General features: G+C 33.0%; 1 protein-coding gene across 1 annotated transcript in view; it reads right to left on the bottom strand.

The window, feature by feature from the left end:
* Window positions 1-9,740: 9,740 nt before the first annotated feature.
* LOC120426789 (uncharacterized) overlaps window positions 9,741-27,070 on the bottom strand; it is a 108,799-nt gene continuing 91,469 nt past the window's right edge. Inside the window, exon 4 of the mRNA XM_039591566.2 lies at window positions 9,741-10,524. Within this exon, the coding sequence (XP_039447500.1) occupies window positions 10,379-10,524 (146 nt within the window). The 3' untranslated portion in view covers window positions 9,741-10,378. The remainder of the gene's footprint in view (window positions 10,525-27,070) is intronic.

Genomic DNA, 27,070 nt, shown 5'->3' with positions numbered 1-27,070 from the left:
GTTTCTTGCGTTTGACAGCTGTCAAACGTTGATTCGATTTTCAGTTCCTTTCGAATTAGCGGAATTAGCGTAGCCTTTGGAAATCAAGCAATCAAATGTAAATGTCTTGTGATGTCAAGCGACATATTCTTGAACAATACCAAATTTAGCAACCAATTAAAAATGTCTGAAAGTTATTGCCTTCCAAATGTTAAAACCTAGGCTTGTAATTTCAATTTTTATATTTTTTGTATTTTTTGAACCCCCCCCCCCCCCTCCCACTTTGGTTTTTTTTTTCAGATAATGGCTTAAGTATACATGAAAAATATGAAAATCTCTCACAAAATCGAATAAAGTGACTGGAATTAATTTAAAAAATACCTTATATGCAAACAATTATGATTGAAGATTTTAGAACAGACTTAAAATCAACAACTTCCAATAAAATGATAATAAAAAAAACTCAAAAAAAAAAAAAACAGAAAAAGATACAATCACATGCATTAAAAAAGAAATTTATGAATCAGGAAAAGTGTCGCACAAAACATGTTTACATTATCAGCTTAATTATTTGTACAGTTTTTGCAGCATGAAAATATAACGAAACAAATGGTCTAAAGGACAAAAGTTTTTTTTTTACAATTGAGCATTATGTATTTGTTCCACAAGCGTTTGAAGGTATGGAAAACCTCACAGAAAAACTGAGACAATAATAAATTGACCAGATTTTTTTTATTCAAAACAATCGCATACAATTCTTCAAAGAAATGTCCATGTAGAAAATAATGGAAAAGATAGAATAGAAAATATCATAGAAGCAAGAGATAAATCAATTTTTAAACCTTTCTAAACTCAAAATATTTTTTTCACTAATAAGTTTCAAAGTATAAATACTTAAACAAAATTCAGAACATACCGAATGTTTATTGTATTTTTTTTGTAAAATACTCAAATTTTCACAAAATACCGTATTTTTTTGAAAATATTGTTTTTACCTTTTTGTAAGGCCGTTGCAAATATTTTTCAAAGATTATGCCCCCCCTCCCCCTTCCCTTCAAAATCTGCCGAAAAATCAGGGGGGCAAAACAAATATTTTTTCAAAATTTTAATGGAAATAAAAGTCAAATCAACTGAAAACACTTTGAAATGCATTTCCCTGCTTTAAAAATCATATTAAGCATGCTTGGGTTCGATTAATAATAGTTTATCAAACAAGGTGCAAAAAGAGGTTTTTTCAGCACGAGTCGGTGAACCTCGTTGGATAATTACGAAGAGTGCTGAAAAAATCATGTTTTGCAACGAGTTCCATACAACATTTTTTGCAATTCCAAAAAACACACAATGAGTGAAATTTTATGTCAAATTTTCATGAATTTTGTCTATAAATCGTTTAAATCAAAAAAATGTTGAAAAATGTTACTTTTCAAAACAAGTGCTGAAAAGTTCAACTTTTCAGCACCCATTTGAGTGCTGGAAAGTAGAACTTTTCAGCATTTATTTTGAAAAGTGCTGTTATTCGATTCTGTTATTTTTGGTACAGAAAAGTAGGCTATTTCGTCGTTCAAGAATGACAGGAAAAGTAAGTAGTTTCACGACGGAATTGCAAAAATCATATTTAGCATGCTAAGGTTCGATCAAAAATATTTTTAAAAATTTGTGAAATTGCGAAAAAAATGTTTTTGTCAGTATTTATTTTTTTGAAAACTAATGATTGCAAAACTGGTTTTAAAATGCATTTTAAAACATTTTTTTTTATAGAAATGTTGAAAGTATGACTTGTAGTTTCAATTTTTATACTATTTGTTGCTCCCCCCCTCGACTGTGGTCAGAGTAGAGGGACAAAAACTAAAAGAAAAAAAAAATGCTTCGGTCTAATTGAGTATCAAATGAATCCAAATATTATATTATTTTTTTTTGTAATTAACTCAAATTTTCACAAAATATCTTGTTTTTTGTAAATACTATTTTTTTCAAATTTGTATAAAAAAATACCAAGCAAAGCGAAAGTTTGTGTGGGTTTCAAACAAAGCTTTTTTTTCTCTAAGATACCCAAAATTTTACAAAATTTTCAAATTTTAAAAATATTTTATTTTTTATGAGAATTTGGGTATTTTATAAACATTTTTGAGTAATGAGTGGAAATTCATACAATATTTAACTTCCTTTGATATTCATATTGCGAATTGTGAACATTTGGAAAACCTTCAAAGGAAAACGTTATTTTGTGAAAATCAAGTATTTTACAAATAAAAAAGAAAATCTTATGAAGTTTAAATGCATTTAAAATTAATCACGTATTAAGAATTATGAAAATTTGATAATTTTCGAAAAAATACTTGGTATTACGTTCAAAAACAATCAACCTTAATACAGAGCCTTTGAGACCTCTTGAAAAATCTAGATTATTTCCACTAAAATTAAAAACAAAGATATTAAAACATTTGTTGCATTTTTTGAGTAATTAAGTTACGCCCACTTGAATGTTCGCTTAATCGTCTAGTAGTCCTTTCTTAAATACTTTCAGCAAAACAAGGTAATTGGGCCAATGTCGAAGTGCAAACAAAGAGTCTTCCAATGTAAACAACAACTGACGTGAGCATCCTGACATAGTACAGTTCAAACTCGATTATCCAAAGGCCTTGAAAAAAAAATTACTTCGGATAATCGAGTCACGAAAAAAAATTTCGTTGTCTTATTTTTGATTGTTGAGCTATTATATACTAAAGTGATTTAACATTTTTAAATCCAAGATGGGGGCCAAAAAAAACAGGCATATTAAAGATATCCAGAGTTTTTTTTTGAAAAAAATCTTCAATAATTAGTAGGCAAACAACAATTCAAATTTTACTAAAATATGGTCGCAGATTCCAAATTTGATAACAAAAGTAAGAAAATAGAAAAAAAAACTGAAAAACATTTTTTGTTCGTGTTTCGATTATTCAAAGTCTCAAACAAACTTTCGGATAATCCAACTTTGGAGAATTGAACTTCGAATTAGGGATACGTTTTTTTGTTATCCTTATAATTTTTAAATCATTTTAAATAAATAGAAAGCATCGCAATCATCGAAACCTATTGGGGCTTGGTTGTACGGATATTTAAAATAGTCAATTCATGATATTCGTAAAATAAGCAATAGTTATCCGGATTGTTCTATCCGTCTTTATAAGCCCAAGAAAATTATCAGGATATCCGTGAAATGAGGAATGTTTGGTACAGTTTGATATTGCTAACTAATCCCTGCTATTTTGTTTATCTAAAATTATAATTTCCCGTTGTTTTAATCATTTAAAAAAAATATCCGGATATCCGAACCCGATCCCTTCTTCGAATAATCGAAACTTCGGATAATCAAGGCTTCGGAAAATTGAGTCTAGGCTGTAGGTAAATAAAATGAATGGATTACATTTGATTTAATTTAAATAAAAAAATTAAATGTCAAAAATCTAATGTCAAACTATGGTTCACATGTTAAACCCACTGTTCTTCAATTTCGTATCATGTGGTTTCTTGCGTTTGACAGCTGTCAAACGTTGATTCGATTTTCAGTTCCTTTCGAATTAGCGGAATTAGCGTAGCCTTTGGAAATCAAGCAATCAAATGTAAATGTCTTGTGATGTCAAGCGACAGATTCTTGAACAATACCAAATTTAGCAACCAATTAAAAATGTCTGAAAGTTATTGCCTGATGCACGAATTGATTTGTTTACCTTTTTTTTAATACCCTCTGCAAACGTCAAACCATACAAAATTGCTGCCGGATCTTTTCCGGGAGAGATCGGAAAAAGATCTGGCAGCAATTTGTATTGATTTGACGTTTGCTGAGGGTGCCGAAAAGTATGGTTTTGTTCTGCTTGCAAAAGACAATATTTTGCCTCTGGATTTCGCTAGATGATTCAATTATAATCAATCTTTTAATCAAAACTATCCGGATCAATACCGTCAACTGTATTTACCAATTTGCAAAACAACTATCGGTAATCCCGCTGCAACTGGAATCGTCTGTACCAATCAAATAATTCCAATCAATCGCATTCCCCTCTACCACAAAGCGACAAAACGATCCAATCAAAGCCGCCATTTGCGACGGCAAATTGAAAAGCATTTTTAATCCCAATCCAAGCAGGCGAATGCGGTTTACCGAAAGCTTTCCACAGAATCAGCGACAACAATTCAGCTGGGAATAAAAATTGAATGCAATAAAGCTCCACCCCCACCCCATCTGAACTTCAACTAATTCCGCTATTAGCTTTGAAAAGCATTTTCAAGTGTTTTCCGTACCCCCCCCCTACTCTACTTTTGTTGCTGTCACAGGATGAGTGTCATTTGTCAGCGAGGATTTTGCGCGTTCATATTAACTGCGATTTTATGCGTCAAATATTCAGTTCGTTTACCGCGGGAATTAAATTCCAATACAAATTGAACGCCTTTTATTAGCGTTGCGCCTACGCGTATGCAACCGTCTAACGCGTGCTGCGCCATAATGAATTTTTAATGCACGCCCCTCCCCCCTTCTCCTTTCATGCAAGTGGCCGCAGTTGCATGCAATTTCGGCGCGCGCTCTCAATAAATGAAATTTAATTACACGTTTGCCCTAGCGTGAAGTTTTCAATTTGTTGAGCTGCGTTTTTTTTGTGGTTCGCTCAGTTCATTTGCGATTCATGTCAAACTTCGATCATGTGAAACATGTTTTTTGTTGCTGTTGTTCTTCATTGGTTCAACCGTGATCGATAGCGATCCGAATGTCACGATTTTTTTTTCGTTTCTTGATTCTTGTGTCACTTTCAGTTGACGTTTTCGTGTATCCTTTTTGTTTTAATTTATAAGCTCTTTTGACCATTTTTTAACAGTTTTTTTTTTGCAGTTTCAGTTGAACTGCCTCGTCGAGTTTCATCAAACAATTGGGTCGCGAGTAATTTCGGCTCCATGACGCACATGTGAATTGAAACGAATGTGTTGTTGTTTGTTTTAATTTACCGTGTACACACAAACACGACCCGAGCCGGGCTTTTCCATCATCATAAATTCCGATCGGGTGCGCACTCGCGCCGTTGTTTTTGTTTCGAGATTTTTTTTTCTTTTCGTTCTCACTCTGACCGGTGAATGGCTCTATTGAATTTGCTACGGGTTCAATTTTAAGTTTAATTACTGTAGTGGATTTTAATTATTCTAGTCTAATTCATCGCGCTCGGTGTGACACACATTCATGCGAGCTTCTTTTTGTTGTTGAGTTTTTTCCCAACTTTTTTTCATGTTGACGTATTTTGTTTTGGACCTCGGCAAAGTTATTGATGCAGGGCAAGTGAATAGGTTTATTTTTTTGTTTCGTCAGTTTGAAAAATAACTGAGTTTGTGCTTAAAAAAACTAAAAATAGTACTAAAAAAAGTCGAAACAGTTGGTGCTTTTTTAAATTTCTTCAATTCTTTATGTTGAAGTGCAATCTACTTAGAAAATTGAAAAAAAGTTTTTTTAATGCATTTTGCTTTTCATTCTCAACAGTTTGAAACCATTCTGAAATTTCGTTTCTATTGAAATATATTGAAAGGACAAGTATTCAGTTTCATTAAATCAGCAGTTGAACAGTTGTTTAAAGTTGGGTTTAATGTTCTAAAGATTGAATATTAACATGACAGGGGACGTCATTCAAAATTACTTAAAATTGATTAAATTTGTCTTTTTTGCACCTCCGTCGTGAAACTACTTACTTTCCCTGTCATTCTCGAGCGACGAAACGGTCTTTTTTCTCATAACAAAACTAACAGCATGGACAATTGATACCTTCCAATACCAGTGCTGAATAGTAGAACTGTTGAAATGGGTGCTGAAAAGTTGAACTTTTCAGTACTGGTATTGAAAAGTAACGTTTTTCTTTTTTTTGTTTTGAACGGAGAATAAACTTAACACATAAAATTCCAATCAAAAAGCGATTTTGGAATCGCAAAAAAAATTGTAATCAACTCGTTGCAAAACTTGATTTTTTTCTTCATTTGTCGTATTAATCCAACTCGGTAAACATAATAGTAGTTTATGCAACAAATTGCAAAAAGAAGATTTTTTCAGCACGAGTCGTACATTACGACGAAATACGACGATTGCTGAAAAAATCAAAATCAAACATAAAAATAAAAATCCATGAATCAACAGCCAAAAAAAAAATCCAAACAATTCAAAATTCGTTATAAAATCATCATCAAAAGTTTCATTGTGAAAGGAAATTAGGTCGACCTGTGTGAAATAAAATCAGCAATCGAAACTCGATTTTTTAACTCAATTCTGGAATAACTCAGTAATTGTTAAAAATATCATTCCTAAAAAAACCATGCAATTAACGGTAAATCGTTTCAAAGTTATCTGGCAACAAATTATGCCGAAGCAAAAAAAAAAAAAAAAGGAGAACAAATATTTAAAGCTTTTATATTTTTATGTATGAAATGCTTTTGAAAATTGCTTTTAATCGGGAAACGGACTGCATTATTGATTTTTCGGAAAAAATTAGCAACGTTTATTTTGGTTTTTATGTTAGAAGTGTATGTTAATTGTTAAGAAACCAAAGTTCTTAAAATACAATCAGATTTATAGGCATTTTCAGTACAACAATCTTCTAAAGCAGCGATTCTCAACCTTCTTCTAGGCTGGTACCCCCTGCCATGTAAATCAAGTAGGCCCGGTACCCCCGTTGAGAATCGCTGTTCTAAAGGAATTTGAAAAATTTTAAGAATTCATGCTACAAATTTGGTTTTAAAAAAAATTATCCTTTATCTTTTTATCACTGAGCTTTTAATTTATAAACATTTTATATAAAACCAATCAACTTAGTTGAGCAAACATCTAACTGGAATTTTTCAAATAAAATATTAAAGTAAATCTTACTAAGGGTCAATTTGATGCAATCAATTAAATTTGCACACTTTTAGGCTGACATATGTAAAAAACACAGTGACTATCAAAGTCAACCCGGCTTTACAAAAGCTAGTTTTGAAAACACTGTTAAGAGCAACTTTCATGAAAAAGCGTACATGGACTTACATGTTTAAAGCATATAAAACTTGAGACAAGTAACACAATTTTAATTATTTTTGTAAAAATTAATTGAAATCCTACCAATTTTACCCTGGTTTAGGTTAGGGGGAGAGGGGGTAATATGCACCCCCTAAGGGAAAACTGTGATTTCTCAACCATAACATCAATTCTGTGGAAGAATTTTGTTAGATGTTCTAAAACAACTATTATTCTTCGTCACCCATGTGTAAAAACTCTTGAAAACCCCTCAAAATTGTTTAAAAATGCATATTTCTAAAAATATTTTTGATTCATTCCAAACAATCATGCGGGGCAATATGCACCACAACATTGGGGCAAAATGCACTACAACAACGGGGCAAAATGCACCACAACAATGGGGCAAAATGCACCGGGTAAAAGCAGTTTTCACTAGTCACCACTAGATGACACCGCTGTTTTTACAAAGGAGCATAACATCGGTGCATTTTGCCCCGAAAACGCTTATTACATAAAATTTAATTAAAAAGACATTTTTTAATGTTTTTGGACTCATCTATCTATAGAATAATGAATATTGTGGTAAAAACTATATAAAAAACACATAGAATATCATTAAATGCTTTTTATATTGTCCAAAAATCATATTAAAAGTTCAATAAAAATTAGATCAAAACACAACATTTTAAAGTTTTGCAAATAACTTTGGCTGTTTTTATCCTACCATGCTCAAACTTTTCCAGCATAGTTTTACAATGTTAAGCTTCCAATTTCTATGTTTTTTCCCCGGAAAATTCTTCCTAATATCGAGAAAAGCTGGGGGTGCGTTTTGCCCCGGGGGTGCATATTACCCCCTCTCCCCCTAATTCCTTAAATTTTAGTGTAATTTCAGGAAGTGTTCAGTAATTCCAAGTACCGTAAAACAGGGTGACTTTGATAGCAGGGGTGACTTTTATAGGTTTGAGATTTTTCTGCAAAATGAAGAGTGCAAATAAAATACGTACGGAATGCTATGGAATCATGCTGACCGTGGTAGAGAAGTGTTCAAAGTACCTCAAGAAGAACTTTTGAAAAGTTTAAAAAGTTAGTTAACTTCAATTAAGATAGCAAATTTAAATCATCTCAAAGTGTCATGATTTTGTCAACGAAAATGATTTTAGATCGGAAAACGGAATTCATTTTCGGATTCCTTGTTCACTAGGAGAAGATAAAATTATTTTTTAATTAAAAAATGTTATGTGTTTTTGAAACGTATTTAAAAAATCTCTCCAGGTTTATAGGCATTTACAGTTGAACAAATTTAATATAAAGTGTTTAAACTTTTGATTCGTGCTCCGAATTCAGTTTAAAATGCAATCGATAATCTTATAAACAAATCTAGTTTTAATGAATTTCAGGCGAAATGCTGACTTTGAAAAAGTTTACCTAAAATTTAAATGTATTTTGTTATAAAGCTTATAAACTTAGTTAACTAAATAAAAACATTGTTTTTTTCCTTGAAAACTATATTAGCAACCTTAGTTATGGAACATTTGACGTAAAAATAATGTTTGGACACCTTAAATCTGATTTTAGCAAGAAAAAAAAATGAAACAAAGTTGTTTGTCAATGACCCAACCTATAAACGCCACCTTTTGATGGAATTTTTATTTTTTCAAATTTTCCCATACAAAATTCAATAAATAGCGACCCTCAAACCTTGACCGTTTTGGTTCAACATTGGCACAGTTACTTATTTTTACGTAAAGAATCGGGGTATTTCTTATGACCTTCCAATTTTTTTTAATTTTTTCTTGTCACTCTACGGCATTGCTTCATTTTCAAACAGTACATTCTTTTTTCTTTGGTTGACGTTACTATTTTTTTCATTTTAAATTATTTGTCATTCATTTTGAGGAGTTTGAACAACACGCTTTAAAAATTGAAGCATTACGTCAAAATAAATACTGTAAAAAAAGTTTGACAGCATTGATGTCGGGTTAACAATGCTTTCAAGATATATTTTTTTGAATTTATCAAGGTTTTCATCAAATTAATGTCCCTCAAATATTATTGCAACAAATGAGCTAGAGGAAAAAAATATTGAAAGTCGAACCTTTTAAATGTTTAATATCATGCAAAACAATGTGAATAGGCCAAAGACGAAGCGTAAACTTTGGCTATAACTAATAAGGCATTATCAGATCGAAATAATATTAAAAGTGAATTTAGTTATTTTTCACAATAAGAAGTCTTTAGATTGAAAATGACATTAAAAAATCGAAAATGTGTCTGAAAACAAAAGATAGTTTTAAAATTATTGGAGGTTGTAAAATATTCTTTTTTTAACTAAACGAGGTAAATGCATATAAAAATTATAAAAATTTATGAAGAACAACATAAAACAAAAGAAGTAAAATATTTCGTAATACAAAAGTTGCTCCAAATAACCACCAGAACACAAAAAAAAATCGTAAAGAAATTTGAACAGTAGCAAAATAGTAGTTTATGCAAAAAGTTGCAAAAGATGATTCTTTCAGCTCGAGTCGTACAAACGATGAGTGCTGAAAAAATCAAGTTTTGCAACGAGTTCCATGCAACATTTTTTGCAATTCCGAAAAACACTCGTTCAGTGAAATTTTAAGTCAAATTTTTATGTATTTTGTCAATAAACCGTTTAAATAAAAAAATGTTGAAAGTGTTACTTTTTGAAACAAGTGCTGAAAAGTTGAACTTTTCAGCACCCATTTCAGTGCCGCAAAGTAGAATTTTCAGCATTTATTTTGAAAAGTGTTGCTATTCGATTCTGTTATTTTTGGTACAAAAAAGTAGGGTTTTTCGTCGTTCGAGAATGACAGGAAAAGTAATTAGTTTCACGACGGAATTGCAAAAAATATAATAACAAGGGGTCGATGAGTCAAAAAATATTGTAATTTTTAAAATCTCTTATTCCAAATTGAGTTAAGATTATTAATTATGTTCATGATTCTTTGAACAAACATTTGAGAAGATGGATTCAATCATGCCAATGAGTAATTTTCAAACAGACTCACTTGCCCTATAAAAATAGTTTTTTTTTCCGGAGGTCACATTTTTTATTGCAGTTCCCCTCACTCTCGCATCACAATCACATGATTTACAATTCCAATTTTAATTCAATTTTCACACGCACACAGCATTCCCACATTTTTTTCGCGCAAAAATTATCCTACAGTTTTTGTTTTATTAATTCTCAGTTTCGTTCGTCGTTTTCCCCCGCACTATCGGTAGGAACAGAACAAAAAAAAAAAAAAAATGGTCAGACAAAAATGTACAAACGGAAGTGTAGAGGGTCCTCTTTGTTTTGTTTTTCTTCTTCCTTTCCATTAGCCTATCCTAGACCGCGGCTTTAGGCCCGGAAACATAGTTCGGGTTCAGGGTTCAGGCCCCGTACCGGGCCGTCAGCAGAAAGGACGCTATCAGGCCCGGGATGACGCACAGGCAGTCGGCGAGCAGCGAGGACACGGCCACGGTCGCCCCGGCGGCACCGCTCGTTTTCCGGCGCGATATCGCCGCCGTGTTGTCACCTGGAAATTGTGGGCGGGAGAGAGAGAGAGAGAGAGAGAGAGAGAGAAAAAAAAGATGGCGGTTAATTGCATTCCACAGCCAGGTGGGCGAGGGTGAATTGTATAATGTTGGGTGAATTATTCAGGGCGGGCGCATAAAAAGTTGATTGACTGGAATATTTGACGGGAATTCCAGGAAATTTTATTGAAAAGTGGTTTCTGTTTTAACACTTATGTATGCATTGACGATTGAATTGATCAGGTGTGAATCGTTAGATTTGATTTGCAATTAAAATCATGCGTCCAATTGAGTTGATGGATTGTTGCAATTTAATATAATTATTAAAGTGATTCGAATATGATTTGTTGACTTAAATGATAGGGCTGGTCTGTCCGGGTGAATTAAGCTCAAATTCTAAATATGAGCGTGATTTTTCGCTCAAGCACAATCAACTTGCAATGGGATTTAACCCGTGTAAAGTATTTTTGGAAAGGTAAAATGTCCTTGATCAAGAATCCGAGCTCCATTTTCCGATATCTCGTGATGGGCGGTACGACCCCTTCCATTTTTCCAGCTTTTTATTTTGACTCGTTTTAATATTTACGTCAGCTTATTTACTATCCAGGTTTCCACCACACTGAAAAATATACTACTCTCAGTTATGAGCGATATAATTAAGGTTCTATCTGTAAGCCCATACATCCAATTCAAATGCTGTTAAGGGCAAACTTATAGGAAATTGGACGAGCTTTCCGGTAAAAATATTTTCGAGACTGAAAAATCAAGTCTGTCAATTAGAAAATGCAAAAAACCATCAAAAAACCTTATTTTTCAACATTTTTGTTTTTAAAACCGCTGTATCTTCACAAGGATTGGACATAGGACAATGGTCAATATGGAGACTTTTATGTAAAATTGTCTGAGGAATCGATTCTCACTATCGGTTTTTGAAAATTTTGACGTTAGGACCACTTTTCAAAAAAACAGTTTTAGTAAATGATTTTTGTATTTTTTTAGGAGAGACATACCATCCTGTATTTTTCGTGAGTCTTTTTGTTACATTTTAGGCTATTTCCTCAAAAATTTTGAACGAAAAAAATCGTGACATCACCTTCAAATTTAACTTTTAAACATAACAATTAAAAATTCTCATGAAATTGGCGTGTATTTTTCATTCGGTGTTTTTTTCTTCAGAAAGCCCGTCCAATTTCCTACAAGTTTGTCTTTGACCACTTTTTGATACGATGCAACGGCTTCGAGGCACAGTAATTTTTAAATTACAAAATACAAAAATATTTAAATTACCCTTCTCAAATGTCATTTTCGAGTGCAACTGGCTCCATATACACAAAAATGGCTTATGGCCTAGGATAACATGTCTAAAAAGTTTCATTGAAATCGGAGAGGGTCGGGAACAAAAGTACCAGACAAATTCCTGATTTGAGGTGGAATTGCTCTCAACTCAAATTGGGCATGTCATTTTATGGGAAATTCAATTTACTTTTCGAATCTACGAATCTACTTACTACGCAGAAGGGTTATTTTTCCACTTAGAACAAAAATTTTCATTTTAAAATTTAGTGTTTTTTGTAACTTTGCAGGATTATTTTTTTTTAAGAGTAACAATGTTCTACAAAGTTGAAGAGCAGGCAAAATCAAAAATTTGATTTGTATAAGGGGTTTGCTTGCAACCATCACGAGTTGTTGCGATTCTACGAAAAAAAAAAATTAAGAAAAGGTGGTCTTCGTTGATCATGGCCGTTCCGCCGTAACCCATTAAAAAAAAGAAATGTGAAATCACAATAACACGTTACAAGCAAATCCATTGTGTTTATACATCAACATTTTTGTAATTGTCCGCTCTACAACTTTGTCTAACATTGTTACTCTTAAAAAAAAACCCTGCAAAATAAAAAAAAACACTTAATTTTAAAATGAAAAACTTTGTTATAACTGGGTAATTCGCAGATTCGTAGATTCGAAAAGTACATTAAAATCCCATAGATGACATGTCCCAATTATTTGACACCAAATTTCCAGCACCATTTTTTACCACCCCTCCGTCACAACTTGTGACTCACAAGATATAGAAAAATGCTTTCGGATTTTTAATCATGAACAAAAATAACCCCTTAAGACAAAGTTTTTAAGGTAAAATCGCACAAAAAAAAAATTAATATAAAACCAACCAAATTTTCAACCATCCAAAATTCCATTTTTTTTGTATAGTTTGGTATTCGTGAACCATTAAAAACTAGTCATACCATTTTTTGGTTCCATTCTGATATTGCATAATTTCAAAAACCGAATCTCTCGGAAATCATTGGAACATTTGCATCAAAATGTCGTTTCAAAATAAATGTTTTCATTGGAAATTAAAAAAAAAACTCAAAGTTGATTTGTTGATTATTTTTACGGTGTATTCAAGCAATGTTCCAACATCCTGAACTGGGTGCTAAAAAGACAGAATGCGTAACGTGAATTTCGAAAGCTCCCCACTGCTCCCCACTAATACAACAGCACTACAGCTGTAAACATAAACTAAGTAGAAGGCTATGTTCAAGCTCAAGCGTGACATATTTTTTTGCTGCTGAAGTGAATCGTTTTGAAACATTTTGGATCTGTTGATGTTGATGTTTTCGATGAAAAATTAAGTGTATTCCACTTTTTTCTTCGTACAACAAACGATGGGCGGCCAAAAGAGGCCTTTTTTGTTTTCCACGTGATTAAAAATTGTGTCAAAAGTGGGTGGAATTTCGTGAATCAGAAGAGCAACCGAATGGAAGTTTCGAGATTATGTATTTTTGATGTGCAGTGATAATATCGGAGTAAAATTATCCAATATCATTTGGCAGGTACCATTCATAGTTATTGATAATTCGTCGCTTACATTTCAAAAAGCGTCATAAACATAGGTTTTGCGTGAGACATGACGATTTTGAAATGTTAGCAGCGAATCATGCCAATCTCGATTTCAACCCTCTTCTAAAGATGTTTTGACTTCGAATACCTTAATAGCTCGACGCGATCGACTTTTTTATTCCTGACAAAATAAATTTTAGATCGATCACAATACTTGCCACTTCTTGGTATTATTTTGCGAACAGTAAATTGGTTCCGCTTTGACAGTTCTAAATTGAGGCCGCTTTGCGGACAACTATTCTGCACCCAGATCATGAATACTTAAATTTGGTATTGACATGGCTTTATTTTTTGGCATGATTTCACGGTATTTTATCATCCATTACTGGGTAACCAAGCGCATATTTTGCTCGCTGTAACACAACAAAAAAATCATGGTAAAATTACATCTGGGAAGGGGTGCATTTTTTATGTCAGAAAAAGTGTAATTTTACCTCTAAAAATGTGTAATTTTATCATTTTTCTGGTGTATTGTCTCTTTCAAAGTCTAATTGAATTGAAGTTACATAACATTGAAGTTGAATTACATAATAAATAAGGTAATAATGCTGGTACAAATTTTATTTCATGTTTTTGTCACCCCCTTCAAAGTTTTTTTTTTCAAAAAACTTCAAAATTTCAATAGAAATTTAAGTGCAATCAGCTGAGTCAATTTGAAATGCATTCCCCTGCGTTTAGAATTATTTTCAAGCTGGTTTGGGTCTATTTAAAAAATCTTTTGAAGTTTTTAAAGTTTTTTTTCGCTATTTTTTTTCGTCAAAACTTACATTTTTTGAAAACTCGAATCAAATCAAATCAAATCAAATCATATTATTCGCTCTACAGCATTGCCTTGGCGTTCTCGATTGCGAGATTCCTACTCGAAACTAGGTGTCCGAAGGCTTGATTGTTAAGGCAATAGCAAACCTCTTTTTACACCTAAGCTTCCATAAACCCCGGGATTCGAACTGACGACCTTCGGATTGTGAGTCCAACTGCCTACCAGCGACTCCACCGAGGCAGGACCCAGGGAGACGACCCCTAGACCTGGACTGAGCTAACGACCTAACCTTTTTAGGTTATTTACTTCCCCATCCGACGGAAGGCGTGATCAGACAAATCTCGTCTCGAAAAATTCCACCGGGCCCTTCTGGAATCGAACCCAGGCCGACTGGGTGAGAGACAACCATGCTTGCCCCTACACCACGAGTCCCGGCTTTTATTTTTTTATTTTCTGATATGTTTTAGGGGACATCAAATGCTAACTTTTCAGTGATTTCCATAACGGGCAAACAATCTTTGACCGAATTATGAGTTTTTGAATCAATACTGATTTAAAAAAAAAATCGAAATATTGGTCGCACTTTCTTGTTCTTAACATGAAATTCGATTTCTGCGACCCGATTTCAGTCAAATTTGAATTGTCGATTGGCTATTAAATATCAAAATGCATTTTTACCATATTTTGTCCCGCCATATTGGCAGCCATCTCGGATTAAAATATTGTAATCACTTTAGCGTAGTTTAGAGGTCATATTTAAGCTCGACTATAAAAAATAAGACAATCCAATTTTTTTTCTTGATTCGATTAGGCTGGTACAAATTTTACTTAAAGTATTTTTCACACCCCCCTTCAAAGTTGGCCCGAAAAATCAGGGGGCAAAAAAATATTATTGTAAAAAACTTCAAAATTTCAATGGAAATTTAAGTGCAATCAGCTGAAATTGATTTAAAATACATGTCTTACTTTTTTTGAAAACTTATGATTGCAAAACAACTGAACTAGTTTAAAATGCATTTTAAAACACTTTTTGCATCCAAATGTTGAGACTATGGCTTGTTTTTTCAATTTTTATATTTTTTTTTTTTACTCCGACAACCCCCCAACCTTGACCCCGGCCAGAGCCGAGGGACAAAAGCTTTGAAAAATATTTGCATAGGCCTTATCCGAAGTTATTTTTTTTCAAGGCCTTCGGTTAATCGAGTCTGGACTGTACTATATTTTTTCTTGTGCTAACCAGATTCTTCTCTAAATGGGTTGAGGATGACAATTTTTGTGTACAAACCTGTTTTTGCACGTTATTGTCATTTTTTTTTTTCAATGGCGTTGCAGCAAAATTTCTGGCATGAGTTGCTGATATAATAAATTAAGTTAAATATTTTTCGACACGATATTAATTATTTTGAAAACGCTGCATAAATTCAGCACAGCAAACAAACCCCCCTTTCGACATCTTCCTGCCTAAATCACGAAAACGTGATTGATTAGAGCTCGCACTGCGCACTGCTGTTTGCGAATCGGCTCCGTAGATCCAAAAATAACGAAAAGAAAGACGTTAGCCGAAAACATCGGAACAATAATGCGGAGAAATTATTCCCGCGCAGAGAGTGAGAGAACATAAGAAGCAGCCGAGGAATCATCGCGCCACTATTTATTCTGTCGGCAGCGTGAACTTTAAACTCTTTCCCTTTCCTTCATGTTGACGAGGAGAAAGCTCGTTTTTCTTCTGTCTGTTGGCTTGAAAGACGCTGCTATGGTTGTTTGTTCGCATAATCACTTGTTTATCTTCCGAATGTGCCTCCTTTACTGATAATGCTGGAGATTGGAACTGCCAGGGATGAGAGCTTTTCCTTAGTTTGCCGTGCTTTTTTTCAGTGGAAGCTTTCGGAGAAAATTTGTGTGAAGGAACACTCGTTGAGAGCGACTGATTTTAATTTGTTATCCAATGTTTACTTTGAATTAAATAAAAAATCAATAAATGAACTTCCTCATCATCGTGTATTCGTCTTAAATGACTTGCTCTCAGTTTTCCAAAATGTATTCTAACCACATTCAATTTGATGTTTCCCCCCAAAAGTCTTTCTTCACCCAGCTAAAATATGACTCACTCTAGTTTCAAAGTGCACCGCCGGAGTGCACCACCACTCTGCAAGTACAATGAATCAACATTCATGACTTGTTCGTGTTCTCACTGGCACAAATGGCACAAAGAACAAAAGTACCAAAGTGCTTTCATACATTTGTGCGCAACAATTCGCAAGTTGTGAGTTTGATGTGAAACTATGTTTTTGCATAGTTTTTTTTTGTTCTGACGTGATGAGGGAATCAAACTTTGCACTTTTCCACTCTTGAAGCTGTCTGTTGGATAGCTTAAGAAGGGGCGGGCAGGGCAAAATCATCATGCATAAACCTTTTCCCTCCCTTTGACAAGGGGGTTTACTGCTGATGGCGGCAATTTGTCATAAATGGGATAGTTTTGCGATTTTGTATTTCCATCCCCGCCGTTTCTTCCCGGAGGGCTTTGTTAAAAACGGTGACGGGAAATGAGTTTTCACTGGAATTATTCTACATTTTGTGAAATTGAAAGTTTTAAACGCGTTTCGTCGCCTCCGGAGTCATTACACCATTAATGTAATGGGATTCAGTCGGGTGCGAAAATTTTAAACGAGCAGCCAGGAAAGCGAATTTGAGGATTGAAGGGTTTTTTTGTAATGAATTATTTTGCAGAATATGTTCGATGGTTTTTCCTGTCAAACATTATAGTCGTGAAACATGCTAGCTCCGTATTGTTTTAGGCAAACCTCATATTGAACAAAAAAAAAAAAAAAAAATGGTAATATTCATCAGGGAAAGATGACAAATTTTGTGTAAAAAAATATCTGTTATATTGCATCATGAATTGGTTAATTTTCATCAGTTTTTTTTTGTGAATTTTCATTAGATTCCAATTTTTACACATTTAGGTTATTCCAGGTCAACTGGGTACACTTTTGGACTCGACCTGCACCGAGTTGGACCGAACTTGGAGGGAACGTTCATCTATCGATAGTTAACAGAAATCCCAAGTTTGGTGCTGATTGAACCATCCCTCCATTCTTGGCACCACCCTCTTTTTTGACGATTTTCAAAAACACTTTTTCTTTGAATCACAGCTTTGCAACTATTTGAGCAAACGGCTTTCTACAGGTTGCATTTTATAGAAAATTGTCCATGGAATTCGATAAATATAAAATTTTAACCCTTAAATGCCCCCTAATATAATATTTTAACGTTTTATGTATTAAAATTAACTTTTGACCAATTCCGTATATTTTTATTTTATTTATTTTATCACCATCGTGTTTCCTGTACAATTTTACATAATAATCAATGTAAACCTCAAACTAAAATGAACTATTGGCGAGAAACTGCGATTTTACTGAAAAAAGGTTTGATTTTGCGCAGAGACAGATGAGATAGAAATTTGGTGTCAAAGGGACTTTTATGTAAAATTGGACGCCCGATTTGATAGCGTACTCAAAATTCCGTAAATACGTATTTTTCATCGAAAAAAAAAACACAGATAAAGTTTTAAAAACTCTGACATTTTTCGTTAATAAACTGTAATTTTTTTTGGAACAAGTCATTTTCAGAGAAATTTTGATATACTTTTTGAATCTACTTTTTCATCTGGAACAACATTTTTCATTTTTAAATTTGGTGTTTTTCTAACTTTGCAGGCTTATTTTTTAGAGTGTAATAATGTACTACAAAGTTGTTGAACAGACAATTACAAAAAATTGGATATGTAAACATAAGGGGTTTGCTATCACGAGTTATCGTGGTTTTACGAAAAAAAAGTGTTGTTATATTTTAGTTCTTCTGCCAAAAAATAGAACTGTCTCCAGTTTCGAATCTTTCAGAAAAATCTTATATAAATCTTAACATAGAATTTTAAAAATAAGAACAGTTAATTAAAGCGAATTAAGGGGTTACATACATGTAAATAGTCAAAAATGTTAGAGGTGGGTATGGGCACACAATTAATTTTTTTTAAATCTTTTTGCAGGGCATTAACATATACATTTTCATCTATTAACAAAATAAATATGAAGACATTTGGACTTATCATTGCCGAGATAAAGCTCTTTTAAGTTAGCAGTTTCAAAAAACGGGTGCCACGATAACTCAACACTGATTTGACCAAATTGACTCCAAATTTTAGTGAAGACTCGTTGAACCGGTCTTGAGTGTATGACGAAGGCTGATTTTCAAAAACATAATTTTTAAAAAAGATAATTTTTTTAATGTTTTTCATATAAAAAATCGTCAGTTTTAGGATTATTGTATTAAAAAAAAAAGCAAAATTTCAAAATCGGGCTTCGTCATGCACACTGATTATGTCTTGGGAGTCTTCACCCCAAATTTCAGCCAATTTGGTCCATCCCATCTCGAGATATCGTGGCACTCTTAAATCAACTCGGTGTTTAGAGAGAAACGTTCACGAATTTTGACAGTTCACTTTGCGCATGGCAAAATTGTGAACTTGAATCTTCTTTTCGTCCGTTCAGTCACGAGATATCTTCATGAACTTTTCAGGAGTGATTGAAAATCATCTTCTTAGTGAATTTTGTGAATTTTCTGAAACATGAAATTTTGTGATTTTCTACATTTATGTAACCCCTTAAGTCAAATTAACTTCTTTTATTTAATAATAAATTTTCGAAACATTTGTGCCTTGTAGTTGAGAGATTGCATACTTTCGAATGAATTTCGAGTATTCCCGAGACATTTTCAAAATTGCTCGTTAGACGAAACATATTTACCTAATAGAAATTCGGGATTTTTTTAATTTCAAAATTAACTTTATTGAAAAGAGCTGAAGATTTCACACAAATTAGGCACTCGATTCTACCATTGAAAATCTAAACAATAGTTTTCGAAATAGTCAAATGTTCTTAGCTTTTCAAAAATGTTTTTCGCATTGGTGCTTCTCTTTCATAAAATAAGTTTTTCAATTGCAAAAAAAAAACATTTATAGAAAAAATACATTAAAATGCTTTTAAAATAGGCATGAAAAATAAATTTAAAAATAATAAACTATTTCAGATTTAACTTTAAGAAATAAAAAGCTATTTTTTTCTAGTACCTTTTTTCTTAAAAAGTTCCCTAAATATTACCTACAACTTTGACGAAGATGCTAACTCGAACATAAAATCTCTCCGCAAGAGACAGAGTTTAAAATATTCACATGCTCATTTTTTATCTCAATCTTGTGAAACTCTAACATTTGCACGTAAATCTTTAAAAGTGAATGATTGACAAAGTTTCTGCAAATTACTCATTTTGATACAAAATATTTCAATGATTCAGGAAAGAATTTGAAAAAAGTGCAACACGTCAATAATAACAAAATTTGGTATGATAAGGACCATCCATAAACCACGTGGAAATTTGTTTTGAATTCTCCCTCCCTCCCCTCGTGGACAACTGTCCATACAAAAAAAAAATTGTTTGTAACGTGGACAATCACCAAACCCCCCCCCCCCCTCCCTAATGTGTCTATTTGGTTTATGGATGGTCCCATACCAAAATTGTCTTTTAATAACCCTTGCGATAAAAAAATACAAATAATATTTATTGAAAATAATTTCATAAAATTTGGTAGAAACCCGAGCAAACGTCAGCTAGCTGAATTATATGTGAGGTTGAAAAAAAAAGTTTACCTAATCGTCAGGTTCCACCCATGACAAGCACTCCCACTAGAGTTAGCTGGCTCCATAGAGTCATTAAACTTCAATTTCAATCTTGTTTATGAGAAGCAGTTTCATCGTGAACCCTTTTCGAGTTGAAGGATGTTAAATTTAACTTGATTGTGATCCTGTTTTATTAGAATTCTAAAATTGTTTCGAGATTTTTTTTCTCAGTGCATCTTCAACTATCATACAATGTAAGGGGTTTTCGCGGACTGGAAAAACCCCGGTTAGCACTTATTAAAGCACCAATTTTGCACACCTTTTGCTCTTCTGCTCCCCATCAAGCAGCCGGTGCCGGCTGCAATCTACCCCTTTTGAAAGTATTAAGCACAATAACACGTCAGCACCGGAGCGAATCATGTCAAGTGGAGATAGCACAGGTAGCTGCTGCAAATTCCTCACTTGCACTATGCCGAAGCAATTGCTGCTGCTGCTGACTGGCAGGATAAAGTTAGAAGTTCAGTTAGAAAAACGAACTTTTTTTTATTGTCAAAAAAAACTTTTGATTTCAATATAAGCCTTTCCTGGAAACTTTTTTTACCGTTAAGAAATAAATTGGATTTTTGAAAATAATTTAATTTAAAAAAATAATCTTAAAGAATCTTGTGACTGATTGAAAAAACTCTCTAAATATATATGAAAAAAAAAAAACAATTATGATCAACTATTATTTTTTTGCAATCGCCCATGGAATTATCCCTCATACGCGAGTCATTTCCATATGCACACATGATGGTTGTAGAAAAAAATGGAGAACCCTTTTGGCTGCTCCGACCATGATGGTTTTCATCTTTGGCCGAGCAAAAACGAGAAGGGAGAGCGGGGAAGGGAAATGTCAGCTCAGTCAGGTGAATCATGCATATTAATTCGCGAGAATGAGCTTTCGCCGTGGAATATTGCCATTTTTTGTGCGCTCCATCATAGTGCCACACACCGTACTGGAATATCGACGTTGCAGTGCTATCTTGTCGCACGTCACTTTTTGACATTCCGAGAAATGAACCTAGAAACAAACAAATATTGTTTGGTTGACCATTCTGTGCATTGTCCCAAAGTTTGGTTGAATTTAGCTGCCGGAGTCCCGAGTTATAATTACAAATGTTTACGGTAGTCGGGCATGTACGTGTGTCAAACGCGTTCTGACAAGAAATCCCTTCGGCTAGTTGTCGCACCTACAGCAATTTTCCGGGTATGTCAAGATAGCACGAAAAGATTGAAACTTCTTTCGTATTGTAACCATATTGAATATTTCAGGATTGAAATCGAATTTTGGGAACTGTGAAGGTCAAAAGGCATAATAATCGACATACGGCAAGAATGCACGACAGTGTCGACATATGAGTCCTAGTGGTGTTTGGAAGGAGCTTTTCGTGGTAGATTTGAGATTTTGGCGAAGGTAGTACCACTTAGCCCGGGATGAGAACTGCGCGCGGGAAAAAGGTCATGGACGTGTTGGGGATTTGACATTCTGGCGAGGAGTTTGGTGGCAATAGCTCAGTGGTTTACCTTAGGTATGCTAAATCAAGTCTTATGTAAACGAATTAAATTGGAATTTTCCCCTCCCTGATGTATGCATGTATTAAGATTTGACGACGTGTGCTTTATCACGTAGCAACTTTGAGGTTTTCGCTGGGAGAAAAATGAATGTCAAGTAGTTTCAATTATTGACTCAGCGCTAATTGACTGCTGATTTTGTGTGTCCTTGTACTTGGGTATTGTTTATTTCAGATTTGTTAATTCAAATTATATTTTGATTACATTATTAAATAGCTTTGCAGGTCTGGAAATACATTGGTTTTAATAGCATTCTTTCAAAATTGTACAAAATTTATAAGCAATTGTTACAAATAATAAGAGGAAAACTGTCAACAATTTGTATGGAATGCTAGTGACTAGTGGAAAAAATGCAAAATAATTGATAAAAAATGTGGCCGTAAAATAGTAGTTTATGCGACAAGATGGATAAGTACGACAGTGCAGAAAAATTCATGTTTTGCAACAAGTTCCAAACATTTATCTTGGCAATTCCGAAAAATATTCATGTATTTTGTCAAATTTTTGAATAATAAGACAACAACTTCCTTCGTTGCTGTGCACCCTTAATCCATAAAAAAAAGTTGAAAAGTATTACTTTTCGAAAAAAGATTTTTCAGCATTTATTTTGAAAAGTGTTACTATTCGATTCTGTTATTTTTGATACAGAAAAGTAGGCTTTTTTGTCGTACAAGAATGACAAAAAAAAGTAAGTAGGGGAAATATACCCTTTCTAATCAAACACCTATCTTCGTCATATGGAGAGTTTGATGCTCGATTAAAGCTCCAAAAATACTATTTAGGCTGTAAACTTACCAGCAACAGCACCGCCTCGAGTAAGCACGCAAATGTATGCCACTTACTGGCCAAAAAGATCAAATTTAATGCACTTTTGATCATAATTTCTATTTTGCGAGACCATTTCTCATCATTTTGGTGGCACACACATCCACACGCAAGATCAGAGGTTAACTGCTTAAGAGCGAGTTTTTCACCAATGTGTAACAGGTCGTATCGAGGTGCTCCGATTTGGATGAATTTCAGCGTTTGTTTATCTATACATGAGATGAACTCATGCCAAATATGAGCCTTCTACGACAAAGGGAAGTGGGGTAAAACGGGCTTTGAAGTTTGAGGTCAATAAAACATAAAAAATGTTAAAATTGCTCGCATTTCTGTAAAACTTCATCAATTCTAACTCTCTTAGATGCATTCGGAAGGTCTTTTCAAGCACTTCAAAATGTGCCATAGACATCCAGGATTGGTTTGATTTTTCCCATAGCTTTTGCAAATTACTGTTAAAAATGGATTTTTTTAAAACCTTAATATCTTTTTGCAACAGTCTCCAACACCCACACTCCCATAGGTCAAAAGATAGGTCATTTCATGGATTATAAGCCTACGGTATTAACTTTTTGGCCAATCGCAGTTTTTCTCATTGTTTTTCGATTTTTCTATAACAAACATTTTACAACGTTAGTTTTTGCCCTGTAAGCCGCCATAGCGGCACTTTTTGGTCTCATTTTTGTTATATTTGGAATCCTCGGACAATTTCACGTAAGTTAGAAGTATTGGAGCTGTAATTTTAATTTAAAAAACAAACCGAGCAATATTTATAAATACTGCCTCTTAACGAAAGTCGCCATCAATATCTTTTCACTTGCGCCAACGATTTCAAAGCGCATAAGATATAAAATTGCTTCCAACTACCGGCTACATGTTCTTTTGACCGTTACTTAGTCACTCACTTGAAAAATAATCCCGAAACATGTAAATAATTAGCAAGCGCCATCAAAAAAACAAACGCTAAGTCTTTTGACGTTTCAATTTCGACCATCCATTCTAATCGAAGGCTGAAGAAAACCGAGCGAGAAGCGAAGGCAAATAAAGAACAAAGGGTGGCCACCAACACCACCAGCAGCGCTTGTGGTGTTGCCAGGAAACTTTCTCTATAAATGCTACTTTTCGTGAGTGTTCGCTCAAAATTTCATCAATTTTGGCAGCACGAAGCAGACCCAAACGAGCGTTGGAAGAAAAAAAGAACTAAGCTGAAAATACAAAAATGGGCGTGGCCCAATGCACACGACTGATTAGAATGCGTTTTTGAAATATTTTTTTAAAATGCTTGTAAAAGGAATAGCATAACTTTTAATAAAAGTGAAAATAAACAGAAATGTTCACAAAAAGTTGCTCTACTCGTACTTGGTTTTACTGAATTTCAAGGAACACTCCAGATTATCCAGCATCATTCAAACAAGACCGCTAATTAGGCTTAAAATGGGTTTATTTCCCCTAGTTTCATGACGGAATTGTAAAAATTAGTTTAAAAGACATGTTTCTAGAACTTAGGGGAAAAGTTTGCAAATCTATCTAGCGCCTATTTTTGGCATAACAGCATTATATCTTTTAGGTGGCGTGTCTCAAATGAAATCATGTAAGAAAGTACCTAAGCTAGGATGATCATGATCATGATTTGGTTTGCAAAAGAATTTGTTTTGTTTTGTTTGTGATTTATTATTTCGTCATCAGGGCTTTTGGACACCATCTCCAGTTAAAAATTTCCATATCACTTTCAAGCATTTTTGGGGTCATATTTGAACCCAAAATCCCATATAAAGAAAACAAAAAAAATCGTAGTTCGATTATTAGATTTATTTCCGAGGAATTTTGATATTCGAGTCAGGACTGTATTATTTAAACAACTGGTTTCTTTTGGATTTTCAAGACACGGTGTATTTTTCCGGGAATATTAAGCTAAAAAAATCGACACGTCTGATATTTGGCAGGGTGCATAAAAAATATTTCGTCAAGGGATTCTAGAGCAACTTTTTTTTGAAGATTTTTTTTCTCGTTTTTATAGGTTATTTCTTCGGAAAAGTCGCTAATAATTGATGAATTTCAGTACGTTTCCATCAAATTTCTTATGAAAATGACTTGGGAAATTCTAAACTACATAATGGACCAATTTTTGATCTCCAAAATTAGTTTTCAAACTTACAAGATATATAGCATTCTTTGAAATAACCTCAAAATCTAAGTTGGAAAAATCAATACTATCGAATAAAAAAAATACATTTCATTAAAATGCTATTTCTCGCGTTGGGTGCTCGAAATATTTTTTTCAAACCTCTGCCATATTACACCAAATTTCATTTTCAAAACACCAAATTTCACGCAAATTTCGCGGAACTTGAAAAATTGTATAATAAATCTGAAAATCTTATGTTTAAATCACAGAAACTACTTTTTATGCTTCATAATAATATATTATTCTTCAACTAAAAAAAAATCACTAGATTTGAACGCAACACAAAGAAAATTTTCCTAATAAAAAAATATAAAAAAAACAGTATTTTTTAACATTCACGGGAATCATCCACTCAAATAAACAAATATCGTTAAAATTAAACAAGACTCAGAAAATATTTGATTTTTTTTAATGTGATTCCAAAGATAAAAAAAACTATTTATTTTATTTTGAATAAAGCATAGCTTGTTTCTTCAAAATTCTTTCAAATAATATAGCAGTTAAATTTTTAATACAGCGAATGGAAATATGACTAAATTTAGTTAGTTTCTAAAAAAAAACTGAAAAATCTTAACATTTCTTCAAATGGTTCATATCAACTTGATATACATATTTATTCAGGCATTTTAATTTAAGACTATGGATGAAATCTATCTATATATATATAAAAAATTTCGACGGTTTTGTTCGAACGCGAATCAATTCTACACAAAACGTCGGATCGAGGTGCTCTTTGTTGCGTTGGGTTCGTATAAGTCCAAGGAAGGTTTATATGCTAAAAACCTCGGGGACCGATTCCGGAGCATCCCCGAGCAGACGGAAATAACGTAGGAATAACATTTTTTGATATTTGAAAATAATAGGCAAATAACATTTTATGTTATTTATAACAAGATTTGTTATTAGCCGTTATTATTTTTTTGTTATTGGATTGTTATTGTAACAACAGACTAATAACATTTTGTGTTATTCTTCGAACAAATCTTTGTTATTATTTTTTGTTATTTTAACAACTAATCCGATCATCCCAATAACAGTTGGTGTTATTCTTCAATAACAAAAAATGTTATTCCAAAGTTGTTTTGGCTTTCAACCAATATCAGACCAATAACAAATTTTGTTATGATAACATAAACTGTTATTAAACTCTTATGCAAAAATGGATTTTGTAAGAATATTCTATAACATTTTTTGTTATTTTAACAGTATTTGTTATTAAAATGGCATGAATTTTGTTATTACCGTCTGCCCGGGTCTGCAGATTGTATGGGGAAATTTTCGTAAACTCAAATTTTGATCTCAGGAGGCTCAATAAGCAAAAGAGCTAAAAACGTCAACAAACGTAAAAAAAGGCAGAACGAAGTTTGTCGGGTAAGGCTTGTATTATATCTTGACTTTTTTTTTGATAAGGTCCTATAAACAAATGTAAACATTGAGTGTATCCCTTTCACACCTTATGTCAAAGTTCATCGGAGTAAGCGGGATACACTCAATGTTTTCATTTGTTTATAGGATCTTATCAAAAAAAAGTCAAGATATAAAAAAAATAATATTTATTTTTTTGATATTAAAAAAAAATATTTGAGAAAATTGATAAATTTCACGAATTTCACGCAGTCTACGAAATCTTAAAAATCACTAACCCTTTATTAGTTATTAAACCAGGGTGTTCGATCGCTTAATTTTACAGTAGTTCATAAGGTTATTGAAATTCTTTGTTGAGTTTGATAAATTATTTTAAGAAAAATCGTTACATTTTCACACAAACATAAAATTTCACGGGATTTCGCGGAAAAAGCCAAATTTCGCGGATTTCACGCTGTCCGCGAAATCGTGAAATTTCACTAACCCTAACCATGACATTTTGAAACATTATTGAATCAATCACATTGTAGAGAATAGTTTTCAGTAAAAGTTCCCTTAAAATAGGATCAGTTTTAGTTCAAAATGAGCAGAGATATGTCCGATTTGGTAAAATAAAAAGTTACACCGTGTAAAGTATTCACATGGTATAATTTTAAACAACTTTTCTAACTACAACAAATAACAAATAATCAAAATTCAAGTTAAATTTATCAAAAAGTATTGGGGCTAAGCATAATCAAAATTTGTAACCAAAAATTGTCATTTTGATTCAACGGGTTGTATAAACGATACTTAAAAAAATTGTAACTTTTTCTTTCAATTTTTAATCACATGGGTTTATATTTTTTTTTATGAAGCATAATTTCGGAACCGCAGATTGTAAAGAAAATATAAAAAGTAGTTTAAAGATTCGATGCTGGTTTGCAAATTTGTGATATCAGCATAACAGTTATTATGTGTAAAGAATTTTGTGCTAATGTTTGCACAAAAATATAAGCTTGAAATTATAATTCTTTTGGACTTTCAAACAATTAAAAGAAAGTAAACAGAAAAGTTTAAATGAAAGGTCAATGCTATCAGAATCTTCCGTATCCCTAAAATACATTAAAATCGAAGGCTGAACCCTTATTCAAAAATGATGGATCCCACTTTACAAACTCCCACAGGACATTTTTCGATTTTACATGCAAATCCAACAGAAATTTGGTATCCAGCATAAATTC

Source organism: Culex pipiens, chromosome 3 (assembly GCF_016801865.2).
Source record: "Culex pipiens pallens isolate TS chromosome 3, TS_CPP_V2, whole genome shotgun sequence".
NCBI classification, from domain to species: Eukaryota; Metazoa; Arthropoda; class Insecta; order Diptera; family Culicidae; genus Culex; species Culex pipiens.
Note: the sequence above shows the minus strand (reverse complement) of the source record. Positions and strands in the feature narration are given on the sequence as shown.